The 15,445-nt window shown below is 41.9% G+C and overlaps 1 protein-coding gene across 2 annotated transcripts in view; it reads left to right on the top strand.

Moving 5' to 3' along the window:
• Positions 1 to 15,445, top strand: part of ppp2r2ba (protein phosphatase 2, regulatory subunit B, beta a) — a gene marked incomplete at both ends in the record, with an annotated part of 47,850 nt that overhangs the window by 22,937 nt on the left and 9,468 nt on the right. The window contains 3 exons of one of the 2 annotated variants that reach the window (XM_079249713.1): positions 3,094 to 3,163; positions 12,422 to 12,519; positions 14,700 to 14,865. In XM_079249713.1, the coding sequence (XP_079105839.1) occupies positions 3,094 to 3,163; positions 12,422 to 12,519; positions 14,700 to 14,865 (334 nt within the window). Of the gene's footprint in view, positions 1 to 3,093; positions 3,164 to 12,421; positions 12,520 to 14,699; positions 14,866 to 15,445 lie in introns of those variants that run through there. The other variant, XM_079249712.1, reaches the window with a different exon arrangement.

Raw genomic sequence — 15,445 nt, forward strand, 5'->3', positions numbered from 1 at the left:
ATTACATATTTCAAGCTGTCAAAATGTCTGCATGGACACATTTTGTGATCACAGTACAGTGTTGGAGCAATGTAAAGCATGGTTAATGCAAATATATTGAATTAAATAAGTGTGTTTTGAAGTTTTCTGTTCGGACTTCAATAGATTTTGGATCTATTAACCACAGCCTTGTAATCGTAAGACAAACTGGATGAAAATTCAGTGTTGCTGTTTTTAAATCCATCATTGCTGCATGGTTAAAATACTACTGGCTTCAGCACTGAGATATTAGAAAATTGCAATGAAGGTATAGAGTTGTATGGTCAAATATCTATACTTCATTCGTACTTGCATTGTTTGGTATGCAGACGGTGTCTTTGCTGCCTGTAGCCCTACACCAGCGTCTCCAGGTCAAGCAATTACCACACATCAAGCAAAGCAATTGGGCATGACAAAAATATCATTGCCGTGTGATTGTGTCCCTATGTTTGGTACTGCTAGAGCCTAATTTAACCCACTTTGTACATACGATCGAGGAGAATTGAGGACACGCTCTCCAATTCTGGTGGCCCCCGGAGCATTTTCTGCAAGCCTGACGCACACCAGCTGGGCTGTGGATGCGCTGTCACTGGTTTCTGACCCAGTGGACTGGGAGATGGAGTGTAATGAGCAAGAGAAGTGAGTTAACGGAGGAGAACAAGTAGCTGGAGATTCAGGGGAGGCAGACAGAGTTAAGTGAGTTATGGAGTGCAGACATGTGAGGCTTTTTTAGTAAAGGCTCTGAGAATTCATGCGTGCATCAGCCTGTGATCAGTAGAGATGCCATGTTAGCTCACATTTTAACATTTGGAGTGTTTAGAGACAAGGAAAACTGGTAAAAATGAGACAAGAAGGAAAATAGTGGACGATATTAGCAAGGCTGCATCGATCCAAGACTTTATCTTCAAGAAACATTTCCTACTTATTGCTTCCTATTATACGGTCAGATGCATCTGTGTCTTTAACTGCCTTTCCTGCCCTTCACATCTCTGCCTGATCGCCCCCCCCCCCCCCCCCCCCCCCCCCCCCAAAATCCGACAAAACTGAACCCTTCATCCATGTGGCTTCATGCTAACAAACCCATTGTTTCACTTTCAATTTCATTTGCTCTGCTCAGCTGTAACTTAGCCGAAGTCTTTGTGTGTTTCTTTTGTCCTCTTAAATCCTGATTAAATATTGATAGAGATGGGGAAACGCTGCTGACCGCTCAGTTAGATCTAAGAGGGTCAAGGATGGCAGCATTTCTCTGCACATTTCATTAGAAGAGCAGAGGAGTGTAAATACAGAAACACATGGATTGCAGGCTGACTACAACCTTCATTATCCCCCTGCATGGATAATGCCCCGTAATGTATTCTGATGGAAATGGAGGTTGGAGGGTGATGGGGTGTAAAATAGCATGTGTAGGAAGGCCTTGCTTTTTTTTTCCTACAAGAAGCCTACCTCCCTCACAGCCAGATCCCCATTAGAAGAGGAGCAGAGGATTGGGTGTGCAAATGGTTCCTGTGGATTAGACTGTTAATGCATTTAGGAGAGGGGGCTCCACAATCTCTTGATTGCTGCTGCTGCTGCAGCTATGTGTATTGAGGCTCGTGCAGAGAAGATACCCAGTCCCTTTGTGGAAAGAGAGAGATTTAGCGTAAAGTGAGTAGATAAGAGCAGAGATGCGCCACACACTGATGCTGCGCACACACACATATACACTCATCAAAGATTAGGGATTGACCAAGGAGGCTTGTTGTTTTATTAAACTCAGCATGGAAATGAGATCTTTCCAGAAAGAGGCACAGACAGAGGCCTTACTAATCTAATTAACCAGCGTCTGTTTTTTATTTTTTTTCATTTTCTTATTTCTGGCTCTCTCAAGCCTCTTCTACCTATCATTTCCTTTTCTCCAGATATTTCTCCTTTGTGTCCATTTTTGCCCTAATTTTTCTCAGTCTGAACTCGGTGCCCTGTGGCTAACTGTGCCATGTCATGCACTTCTCACAACAGATCTTGTAAAGCCTCTGTTGTCCTCTTCTGGCATGAATAGCTGCTGTTAGGGATGGGTCCAGAGATGCAGAGAGGAGCACATAAAAACTAGGTTCACTGTTCAGTCTGCTGTGGCAGTGCACGGATTCCTCTGCAGTATAGCAGCAGGATGCAGGGATGTTAGGCTTAACCTGCCAGTCATAGGGAAGCCTTCACATGAATGTGGAAGCAGTCAGTGAAGCAGTCCAAGTCAGTGGTGGCTCGGCTGAGCATCACTATTTATTTATTTTTTTCCTTTTTGCTTGGGGTTTTTTAAAGAGCCAGCCACCAGGCAGCAGGGAGGGGCCCCTCCTCTGCAACAGCAGCATCATCAGCACCAGCAGCACATTGGGTACAGCTCCAGCTCTGCGCTAAACGGCACAGTGAGTCAGCTGAGCAGCCGGGAACCCTGTACGCCGGGTCGGCTCTGATGAATGACTGCCAGAAACTGCGCGTGATCTGAGGACAGAAAAGTCCAGGATGCAACTGTGGAGAGTCCGACATGGAAGTGCTGAGGTATCGGAGCAAGCTTGTTGACGCATAATCTCACCCGCCCCGCTGGCTGGCACAGGGAGGGGGAAAATCTCGCCTGCCTAAACTGAAATCCTCCAGAAGAGATTTACGGAGCTGCTGCTGCTGCTGCGGGTCCAACCTTCAAGAAGACCCAACAATCCTCTCATTTGATTTTGTTTTTTTTGTTTGTTTGTTTTTGTTGGTTTTTTTGTGACCACCTGTGGTGATCCTTGACATATTTAACCTTATTGGGATGCATACTCATCGATGACTTGGAGCAAAAAAACCCAAATGCGCTGTTAGGTTCTGAGATCCACTGGTGGAATCGACACTGTGCGTGACTGTGGACTGTGGCTCGAGGCGTGGACAGGACGCTCCCCTTCTACATCGTCGTCATCACAGGTGTTTGATCTTGATCGTCTTGATTACGCCGGAGATCTGGAGCTATGACAGCCCCCCCGCTGCTCCCACGTCCCACCTGCTGACGGTACCGGGGCAGGATGGGCGCAGGTCTGCCGCTTTCAGGATCTCGAACCAGCCGATTCATCAATGGAGGAGGAGAGTGACACCCGGAAAATCAACAACAGCTTCCTTCGCGACCACAACTATGCAACCGAAGGTATTTTAAGCCATAAATTCTGACTGATTTTAGCGACTTAGTAATAATATGTGTAAAAGATTAAACCCTGAAGGCATCAGGTGACAATCGCAGCTCCCAGTGAGTGATATATAACGAAAAAAATCATATTGCGCTCCAAAGTGATGCCATTTGAACACTTTAAAGGTGTATTTAATCACCTTAGACTTACTGTAAGCTGATAGGGGGGATATTAAAGGACCATTTTAGGTTTTTGAAGATCCAGCTCGCATGTGGTGTCAGTAGGCCTATTTGTGTGGACATGGTGAGGTGGATCCCAGCATGTCTGCTATTTTAGAATGACTAGGGAGATATTGGGCAACAAGGGATTAAAGCAGCATATTCAGATGTTTCTTTAATCTATGTGAAATGCTCTTTAAAATGATGAAAATGTGTGTTTTCATCGTTCACTTATTGAAAAGATGAAGCCGACAGGAAATGTGCCCTAATTCTTGGAGGTAGCACAATGAAATATGGATCTCTCTTGCTTTCTCTGTCTCTGTGTACACACACACACACACACACACACATACACACACACACACACACACACACACACACACACACACACACCAGGACAACCCCAGACTGCTACTGTACATGTTCATAACCCAGCAGGATTTAACAATGGCTGTTGTTTCTGCAGCTTCATTAGCTGCTTTGCTTCATGGATGTGTTTCCTCCTGAGTGATCGCACATCAACCTTTTGATTATCAACCTGTTTGATGCAGGGATGATTTCTATCTGTTCTACCATCAGAAACCGACACCTGCCCTTCAATAGCTCCTTCATATAACACAAAACAGTCATCTGCAAGTAAAAATGAAAGTTGATCACGTTATCACATCACTTCCGACTAATTATGCATATTTCTTGTGATATTTACAATTGTATAGAAGGCAGAGTGCTGTTCATGGCAGCACTTGGAAGGAAACACAATGAGACATGATGACATTTAGGAATGCAATCTTGAAATTCAGTGTGTCCCTTTAATTTTCAGCATTTACATATAACTGCATGCTGTACACGTATGGCATTTCCACCACAGATAAACACAACCTACCAATCAGCTTCTGTGCTCAAACCTGCACATTGAACCTCATGTATTTTTTTCTCTGTTAAAAAAATATGATCTATTATGCAGATCTGTGTTATAAGGACACTTAGTAGGCTTAACAATTATGTTACACCAATACCACTTGTATAATTGGCCTGCATCACAGGAAAGGCTTTTAACTTTTTTACACCTCATACATTACCACTTACTTACCATAAGAGACAAAAAGACTGTTTTAATTCAAGATATGACTGACCTCTGGAAAATGGAGTAAGGGAATAATATTTATGCAAATGATCTACTTGCGGAGGACTTGAGTAGAGTAGAATAGAGGTTGATGGAGGGTATGTTTCGCTGCAGGGTGAGTCAATGTAACCACGGTTTCTTCCCTTTGCCCTGAGCTCAGGTTACAGAAACCTCTGCGGGCTGGAGGAGAGAGTCAAAAGTCTCATTCTTACACATGTTTCTGCTGCTTTCCTTGCTGGTGGTGCTTTTGCCCCCACCGTCTTCATTCAGATGCAGGAGAGCAGCATCGTTTGCTCAGCTCCAGCACTTATTAGATGATTCCCTGTCACTACTAAACACAGTCGCCGGTTCACAGCGAGGAGAGGCGAAGTGGGGGTGGGAGTGATGGATACCTTTGTTTGATGTGTGAGCTGAGATGAAAAGCGGAAGGGGGATCTTTTTCTCTCCATCTCTGCTTCTTCTTCTGTCTCACACTTTCGTCAGATGAGGAGAAAGTGGATGAGAGTTACACAGATTGTAAAACGTGTCTCCTTGAAGAAAAGAGCCGTCTAGTCTGGAGCCCATCTGTGCTTTTCACACATCTACTTTTGTTATTTTTTATTGCCGTAATTTATGACTGATCGTCACTCTTTGTGTCACAAATAAGTGTGCATGTGTTCGTGTGTGTCTGCTAAGTGTTATGAAGTCAGTGCACAGCCAGAGATCGTACGAACTGGTCCGGGAGTCCCCACAAATTCACCAAAGTGCACATGCTCCATCAGGTCCAGTCTGTTCAGACCACACACACACACACACACACACTCACACATATACACACACAGAGTTGTGGTGAGTAGTGGTGAGCTGGTTGGGATTGCCCTAAGGCTGTGCTCGCTCACGACAGCAGGACACTTTAATGATGTCACATTTTAATGATGTCACTCACACTGACCTTTATCTCACACCAATCCCATGCCTCACTGACTCCATTGGTGGTTACTTTGGATTCACAATGTTTGCTGGTCCTCCATAGTTGGGTTTGAAATTTCAGTCTTGCTTAATGCAGAAGGAAAGTTTCCAGAGACACCATCATCGTCTCTAAGGAGGAACGTTACATTACGGTCTGATTTGCATTCAGCAGCCGCCTGCAGATGACACATTGCTCGCTAATGGTGATGGGAATGGATAATTTGTGTCTCTCTGTCGCTTTATATATTTATGATGAGTCAATTGACTGTTATGCTTCTTCAACGTTAGTCTCAGTTCATTTTCATTATTGCCACACTGAGTCTTTAGATGATGAATAATACTGTCAAATTGCACCACATTGGGTTTAAAAATGTAAATAGCTTTCTCCCTCCGAGGCAGGACCTAACCTAATGTCTGCGTTGGTATTGATTTCTGGTCCTTTACAATTTAGTAACCGGAACAATGACCTAAAGATCTATTGGTAGGAAATGTGATCCCTCCCTCCCTCTGACTGCTCTTCTTCACCTTGCATCTCTCTGTGTTGCTGTTGTACATCTGCTTGATGTGAGTACAACCCTGTCTGTGATGTGACCTCTCTAGCCCCACTGAATACTGATGCTGTCCTGAAACAGAGAGAGCTTGCAGCGTTTATTGCTGCCTCCGATGAGAACGTATCCGAGCCTGGTTGCCTGTGCCAATGCAAATGGCCTAGGGCCACACTTTAGGACTCTGGCATAAAAAGACTTAGCCCGCCATACCCTCAGGTCCCATCCATTATTCACTACGAAACACTCAAATCGCTGAGCCCCACCTCTACTCGTAGTGCAAAGAAAGATAATGCATATGTGTGTATGGGATTGGTGTGGGGGCTTAATGGCAAGCTGTGAAGTTGGGGCGAGTCACACTCCTTCAGCAGCTGCTTTCATCCCCTGATTAGCTTCTTATTAAGTCTGCGGCATCATGAAAATTTAATGAGAATTTATTAAAGAATACCCGCGGTGTTGCTACTGTAGGATGACGACAAAAAATATCCAATTTCTAAACTGTGATACGGCTACCTGCATGGTCAGCGGGGGGATGCTGTGAGTGTTTGAGTCAGTCTGTGCACAGCTAGCCTGAAGGCTAAGCAGTGTTTGACCTTTCTGGACTCTGTAATGGGAAGCATTTGTAAGTTTTGATACCGTAGCTAATTCCTGTGTCCTGTCGAGGAATCACTAGAATCCCTTTATGTTTTAGTAATAAGGTCACCATAAAAACAGGATTTCAGCCTGTGCAGCAGACAACTAATCGTTGATTCACTCCAGCCCTAAAAAAAACCCAGCAAGATGAAAGGAATTGCACCAAAGCAACACTGCCAGACTGATAGAGAGTATGTGTCAGCTTTTGTTTTGGCGGTGGATCCTTATAATGCTCGTCTCCTCACCATCCCCCCTCTTTTATGTTTTCAATATCTAACAGAATATTAAATAACAAGCATTTCAAATGACTCCTCTTGGTATTCAGGATCGAGTGCTCGGGCGCTGAAGACTGATTTCACTCTTTTCCTCGCCTCGCCTCTCTCACTGCTCTATGTTTCGTCCCGTCCTGTGTTTTGTCTGCAGTCAGATGTGTGCCACGCCAATGTGTTAATGAAGTGTGAGAAGTAAAGCAGAAACATGTCTCGCCCATTTCGCCCTCAACTCTCCAGAGTGTGGGGATATAGAACAATCACAAGCACACGTACAGAGATACACTCTCAAAAGAATACACTCACATTGACATGCAGTGGAGAAACCACACCAAACACACACGTACATATACCCTGTCTCATACTCAAGGGGCTGATCCTGGAGAAACCAGGTTAATTAGCTTGTTCACTCCACTTCTTACAAAGAGTCATGGTCCTCAGATGAAGGGAGCTGCATTGTGCTCTGGTGCTTTGTGTGAAGCTAATAAAGCCTTAATCATATGGCTGGGTACCAGGCTAGAAGGTAGCTGGGTTTATTCTGATTGATCTCTATTGTTGCTGGTGTAAAATGAAGCAATTATCAATTGCTTGTTCAGCACCAATAGACTCTTTATGTCTTTATGAGGTGAATTCATGGGGACTGCTTGTGTGTGTGTGTTCCTCACAGAAAAGAGATGCAGAATGATACAGTTATTTGGTTGTACACGAAGCCATGAGAATGGCAGGTGAAAGAGAGTGCGAGAACAGACTGGAATTATCCGCCGGCCTGATCCTTTGACGCAGGCAGCTCAGCACAAGTGCTATAATCCTCTCCTCTCCATGTCTATCGCTAACAAAGCTTTTTCACGCCACCATGTTGTTCACATCTATCCTTATACCTGGAAATGCTGCACACAACTTACGCAACTACCTTTCCATGCAGCCAGATCGTTTTGGGAGTCTTACACAACTTACCACTGGTGCTGGATCAGATCCAGTTTCTTTGTTTTTTGCCATTTGTTTGTTTTGCTTTCCACTCAAAGCAGGATTATGTGATGCGTAGAGGTTAGCCAGGGTGTTCCTATTTTGGTTCATGCATGTTTCTGTACCTACAAGTCATGTTTAGTCTTTTATCCAGCTATTCTAAGCTGCAAACTTATCTTTGCTATCATTGCTTTTAGTGGCCAAGTCTGTTCCGCCCAATCTACCGTGCTCAGGCATCTATAAATACATTCAATATGTTTCTGGCTTCTCGTGCATTGTTGTTTTTTTTATTCCAGAATCAATGCATATCTATGTTTCCATCCTACTGGTTTCGGTGTCAATAATGTATGCTGAAGGGTGTCACTGAGAATCAGATTGGTGAACAGAAACAAAGATAGGCAGTGACATGGCTGTTTTTTTTTTTATATGATTACCATTTTAATGGTTCCACTGCTATGCAATAACACAAATTACATATTTTCTCCTCACTGACCCATCTGAAACCTACCCCCTTAATACAATGTCCCTATTTACATTAAATTTTTCTGTACCAACTCTAGCATCCATCTAAAAAATGAAATAACAATAATAATAACTACAATAATAGCCACAATAATAATAACAACAGTAACAGTAAGAATAATTAACCCATAAGTATAAATATGTATGTGTACTCTAGGGGAAGAAACAGTACCAAATAAAAATGCAATGTCTTAACACCTATACCTTATATTTTTAGTTCTGTTTATGAGCCTTCCAGGCTGCAAATATTTGTCCCATTTATTCTAGTAAACTTCCAGCTGGTCTAATATTTAGTAGGACATTTTTTCAAATGTTGCCACTCTGGCTAATTTATCAGACTGCTGTGACCCAAAGAGCAACATGTCTAACAATCATAATGCCAGATTGGACCCAGTTTCTTAAATGTTTACTGCCCCCTTTCGACACAGATGTATCTCCAAGGACAAATAACCTGGGGCTAAATGGGATATGGACCACTGAAATTTAACAGAGAATAGTATGAAGGCAATACCAAAATTGCTGTATTTTATCACAAGTACATAAAAGATGTATCAAACTTTCTTCTCCTGATTGACATTTCCAGAAGTCTGGGGTGTCCATCAGTCCTAATCCTAATTCAAGGGGTCCATTAAATTATATATATATATATATATAAATTTATACATATATATATATATATATATATATATATATATATATATATATATATATATATATATGTATATATATATATATATATATATATATATATATATATATGTATATATATATATATATTTATATATTTCTGAACCATGTCTGAATATCACTTATTTTGAAAATATTAACCCAGTGACTGCGGGCCCCAGAGTCATCACAGGGGGGGCTAAATAAAACTTGGGAGTTTTGGCATTGGACAAATTTGTAAACGTACTCATAGGAAATGATAATAAATCAACAAGAGAGACTTCAAGTAATAAAATAAGAGTAGAAATTATGATGGAGCATATCTGTCCCTGTTTGACCAGTAATAGTAATAATCAATGGTGGGTAATAATGAGACCACAGTGTTTTGCATGTACTAAAATTTTAATTCCGAACTATTTAATTCCTCTGTCATGTAAACATTAATTCCACTCTAAGTTAATTCTGGTCGTTCTGAGCATGCTCGTTACCTTGTCCTGTCCCGATGATTCGCGTTGTTTTGCATCCCGTGTTCGGTGGTCTATCTTTCTTCTCTTTCTCAGTTGCTGCAAAAAGTGAAGTAGTATGCTTGTGTTGAGCTGGTACTTCAAATTTATAATAAAAATACCAGCGAAACTGGTACTCTTATGTAGTTTTCATAAGTTACAACTGAAAAGACGAGAAGCAGTGAGCCAACTTTGTTTATTTCCTGAATACGTCATACGTCACCAGAACCCTTTGTCCAATCAGAACCCTTAATTCTAAAGAGGAATTAAGTGAGGACGTGTTTCACGCAATCCTCCTTTCGGAATTATTATTTTCATGTGAACCCGTAGGAGAATATTTTAATTCCGAATAATTTAATTCTGAATTATTAATTCCAAATTAAAAAACATCATGTAATCGTAGCCAATAATGATTAAAAAAATCTGAATTGAAAAAGCAGTGACGAAGCACCATCACCTACTTTTTCCATTACCATGAAATATTAAACCAAATTCTCGTGCTTTTACCATAACATGAGAACAACGTCCAAAAATTCAGCTTTTTTAAGAGCTGATGTGATCGACCTGATGACCCCCAGCACCATGTTGTGAACCTGCAGGTATCTGAAGAAGCAGCATCTTGGTAATTCATATTGGACATGGCTGTTTTAATTCAGTTGTTTGGGCACTGATTACAACAGCAGGCCAACAGGCTCGTCTATGTTATTACGGGTGATGGATGTGTGTTATCTGAACCATCCTTCCGATGCGACAAGAAGCGCTGACCTGTCTTTGTTAGACCTGGCTGGTCACAGGATTTATGGGCTTCATCTGGTTATGGTCTGCTGATGAAACTGTGTGTGTGTGTCTGAGAGAGGGCTAGACCTTGTGTGTAAGTACACATTTGATCAGTCGTCCGTTTATATGTGTCTGTCTTGAAGCTGAAAAGACTTAAAAATCCCCCTCCTGCCAATCAATAAGTTGCTTAGAAGGGAGATTCCTTTTGGAGAAAATGTTGCCATTTAAGCTAAATTTCACCAGTGGCTCAGGCTGAGTAAATTACCGTCTCTGCTCTGAATTCATTTGCATGTAGAAAAACTCATTTAGGGAAGCATTCCTTAAAGTCAACATGAGTTTCCGCTTTGCTGGCTCTGCCGTAAAGATGATTGAAGAACCTACCCGTGTATAAACTTGTTAAATGGCATCCATCAATAACTGTTTCTTCTCTGTGACTTAATGTGTAGATGATGAGGGAAGGAGCAGGAGAGGGGGGGGGGACACCAGAAAAAAAAAGGGGGGAGTGTGAAGGACAAAAAGAAAGAAAATGACTTTGATTCAACAATGCAGACTGCTAAGCCGATTCCATTCGATTCACGCCAGTGGATTCGTTCTGAGAGTGGGTGTTCAGGAAGGCACTATGTGTGTGTGTGTGTTTTTATATATTAAAAATGTTGATTAGAGACACTTGCACATCTCTATGCGAGCACATGGTCTAGAAACACAGGTGTAGGAATTTTATACTTTCTTTCCCCATCTGCGTACACCTGGGCGAGCACATCCCACAACAATATGGTGTGTCAGACATATTCTCCCAGGCAGGCTGTAATTAGGTCAGACTTTGTCTTGTCTGTAAAAGGTTATTAGTTTTCTTAATCAAACATGATTAGTATTGGCCCCCACCTCTTGTCATTATCGGTGCATAAGGATCCCTCTGGTCTCATCTGTAAATGTGACTGTCTCTCTAACAATTAACTGAAACAAGGGGATGGCACACACACGTTTGGGTGTGTGTGTGTGTATATACAAAGAGATAACTGTTAGTTACTTCCACCATGCACAACAACCTTAAATGAAGAGATGAGCCTCTCTACAGGGTCTCATTGTCTGAAGTTGCATGCTGCATCGAACTGCACAGGCTCCCCCGGATCCACTAGCAGCTTTTCACTCTATTGCAGCACTCTCTCTGTCTGCTGAATTACAGCTAGCATCAGCAACTAAGTCTAAGAGGTATTGGCACACACATACACTCTGACTGCCGCTAGAGATGGAAACGGTCTCCATAGCAACATTCCCCTCTCCTGTTCAGAGCTCTGCCAGTAGCAGGTCCACAGAGGGCGTGGGGGGTACAAAACAACAAGCGCTCTCTTTTTCTGTCTAATATTATTGTCATTGTTAAACAGAGGACTACTCTTCACTGTTGGGTGTTTGTCTGTGTTTGAGAGAGAAACAGAAATAATGCTCTGGCTTTTTAGCCCTGGGGTGTGTGATAATTACAGTCACCATTAGCCTCTCCTAAATCCAGGCAGATGTATGTCTTTGAGGAGGAGAGGCGAAGCTACCTTAAGGGTAGGTGTCTGTTATTTACTTTTCAGTGAAACTGTAGGTATGTTAATCACACAGGAATGTCAAAGATAGACTGCACAGAACCCCTTATGCCTCCTCTCTTTTTGTTTTTATCTGTCTGCTGCTCTTTAAAGAGATAGAATGTCCCAAAAGCCAAACTCTGAAAGGTTTGTGATGAAGTGGAGCTGCATAGGGTCTCACACAGTAATAGACAGATGAGTAGCATTATTTTTGTTGCAGCAGCATCTTTTTAAAAAGCTATGGTACGGTTTAAGGACGCACATCATCTCGCTTCAGCCAGACAAGTGGTTGAACTATGCTGCGATTCATCCAGTGGTTTCTCCTAACCCATATTTTACTAAACTGCGTATCTGTGTCAAAAAGTCCTCTGTGAGTTAATGACAAGCCCCCCCCAAGCCCCCCCGCCCGCCTTTTTTTTTCTTCTCAAAGGTTCTCTTGCATCTTACTAAAATATCTTTCTTTGTGTTTGTCTGATGCATTGATAAGTTTGTCCATGTTCACACTGACATTTTCTCCCACTCTCTGCTTCGCTTCCTGTGTTGCAGCTGACATTATCTCAACGGTGGAGTTTAACTCATCGGGGGAGCTTCTGGCCACCGGGGATAAAGGAGGAAGAGTGGTCGTCTTCCAGAGGGAGCAGGAGGTAGAAAATGTCAACAATTCAGCTCTAATTAAGCCACCCTTTGGCTGAAAGCAAGTGACAACCTCGAAGCATTTAAGTTATATTGTTAGCTTTTGGATGAACGAAGGCTTTATTTCAAACATCTGTAATTAATTTGAATAACAAAGAAACCATACACAGAAACAGAAAGAAGAAAAGGATTATTTAAACCAGGGGTGCCGAGCTCGAGGGCCACAATCCTGCTGGTTTTCCACGTATCCCTCAACTCAACTCAACTCAACTTTATTTATAAAGCCCTTTAAAACAGCCAGAGTTGAAACAAAGTGCTGTACACAATCGGCCAAAATAAAAACAGAATAAAACAGTTCAAATGCAAATAAATAACACAATAAAACAAGAAGTCATACAAGGAATACGGAATTAAAACAATAAAACAAACTAAATAAATAGTAAGTAAAAACCAATAATAAAAATAAGGCACACTGACCGGAAACTGTTTTACGTTGGGTTAAAGGCCAAGGAATAAAAATGGGTTTTAAGATGAGTTTTAAAAATGGACAGGGAGGAGGCTTGTAACACACATGACTCACATGAATCAGTCACGGCGCAGAACTTCATTGTCTTTTGGACAATGACTCACGATTAATGTGAGTCAGGTGTGTCAGGAAAAGGGGATATATCGAAAACCTGCAGGGCAGTGATCCTCGAGGACGGACACCCCTGATTTAAACCAACCTCTTCACTACTCTGTGATTGATAATCATAATGCATTTATGAAGACATACATGCTTGCACATGCATGCATGTAAACACAAGCACACATCTGGTCTGTATTGAGAGTAGATATTCTCCTTTGACACGGTGCAGATCCGACCTAGCCTCTTACCCTGACTTTATGCCTCACCCCTAACTCTTTCCCCAAATGTATCCATAAGCTGATTTGAACCTCAAAACTAAATCATTTAAAATACACACATACATACTGACAGATGACAATGCACATTTGCTTGAAAGTCAATAAGTAAAAGTCTGTTGTTAAATAGGTTTTTAACAACAATAAAAGGTTCCTGTCTAACCTAGCATGGTAGCTCACTCCATAATTTATTAAGTAAAACCGAGAAGTCTCTGTGTTTATAAAGTTACTTCAGAGCAGTTAAAAGCATCTGTTCAGCTGATCTAAGAGCATGTGATGGCATGTAAAGACGAAGCAGCTCAGGCAAATACAATGGTGCAAGACTAAGAGACGCAAAAACAAATAAAAGAATCTTACAATAATCCAGGAATGATGTAATAAAAGCTTGGATCACCGTCTCTAGGTGGTGTCAGGCAGGAAAGGCTTGAGTTTTGACAGCTGCCTCAACTGAAAGAAACAAGACTCAACCATAGTGTTGACTTGTGAGTCAACTATAAAGCTGTGGTCCCTTTTCACACCTAACTTTGTGGTGCTGGATTTTTCGTGCAGTGTCAGAGAGGAAAAGTCAAACAAAAGGGTACAGCTGGAGCCACTACATAGTCTGGTATGTGTATGGTTACGAGACAGCAGCTCTGTGCAACGCACAGACGCAGAACTGGAAGTTTTAGAGATAAAAATGTTGAGGTTCTGTTTGGGAATAACAGTGATGGATAGGATAAAGAATCAGTACATCAGAGGAATAGCATGTTAAAGATGAAGCAAAGTCAGAGTGTGCAAGCTAAGATGGCCTGAGTATCTACAGAAGAGGGACATTGAATAGAGAAGGAGGCTACGGTTGGAACTACCTCACTGGGAGACTCAGGCTCAAGACTTAAGGATGTATGGAGAGAGGAGATGACGTTAGTTGCTCTAAGAGAAGAAGATGCAGGTTATAAGAATAAATAAAGGTATAGGATTCAGAGTGGCAACCCCTGGTATTAACAGCTGAAAAGTAAAAGAAGTACTTAACTTTAAAAATCTTAAGTTTTAAGTTACATGGAAAAAAAAACATTGCTTACAACAGTCACTTCTGTAATCTGCAAGTTGCAAACATTTCCAGTCTATCGATCTATCTATCTATCTATCTATCTATACACATACATATATATATTTATGCATAGAGAGAGACATGCATACACACATGCAAAAAAAATTCTACCTGACTCTAGTCTACATCTTGTTAATCTTTTGAATTTTACTTTGAATTTCAATCTGTTTCACTGTTTTAATTTTTTTCCTGTCTCCACAGAGTAAGACACAGCCCCAGCGTCGAGGGGAGTACAATGTTTACAGCACATTCCAGAGCCACGAACCCGAGTTTGACTACCTGAAGAGTTTAGAGATCGAGGAGAAGATCAATAAGATTAAATGGCTTCCACAGCAGAACGCAGCGTACTTTCTGCTTTCCACCAACGGTAAGAGCACTAATAGAAATTTGATCAAAGGGACTTGTAATCTGTCAGCTGAGTGTGTTTACATGTAGATGTTGTTAGTCAGTGAACATATCAAGTAGCAGACAGATTAAGTCTTCACATTGCAGAATGGATCCACAGCTGGTGCAAAAGAAAATGCTAATATTACATGAAAATGTCTTTTTGACTATCTGTGTGGGCGTATTGGTGTTTTGCTTGGTTGAGCAGGTGCCACCAGCTGAAGAGTTTCAGATTAAAGACTTCATGCATGGCTGCCACAGCAGGAACACACACACACACACACACACACACACACACACACACACATATATATCAAAGCGTGTACCACCACACACATGCATGATCACTTGCTCAGACAGGCACACACACGTCAGGAGAGAGGCGTCTTGCAGATTGTGAGCTTCATGCATGGCTGCTGCAGAAGTGCTAGCGGTGGCTGGAGCAGATGGTAGAGGGTCCTGTGGCGATGGCCTCGTTGCTCTGACACCAGTATTCACAGCGGAAATTAAAAGAAAAAAAAGCAACAACCTGACTGCTGCTGCCATCCACTTCAGTAGACCGA

Source organism: Telmatherina bonti, assembly GCF_933228915.1.
Source record: "Telmatherina bonti genome assembly, chromosome: 12".
Classification (NCBI taxonomy): domain Eukaryota; kingdom Metazoa; phylum Chordata; class Actinopteri; order Atheriniformes; family Telmatherinidae; genus Telmatherina; species Telmatherina bonti.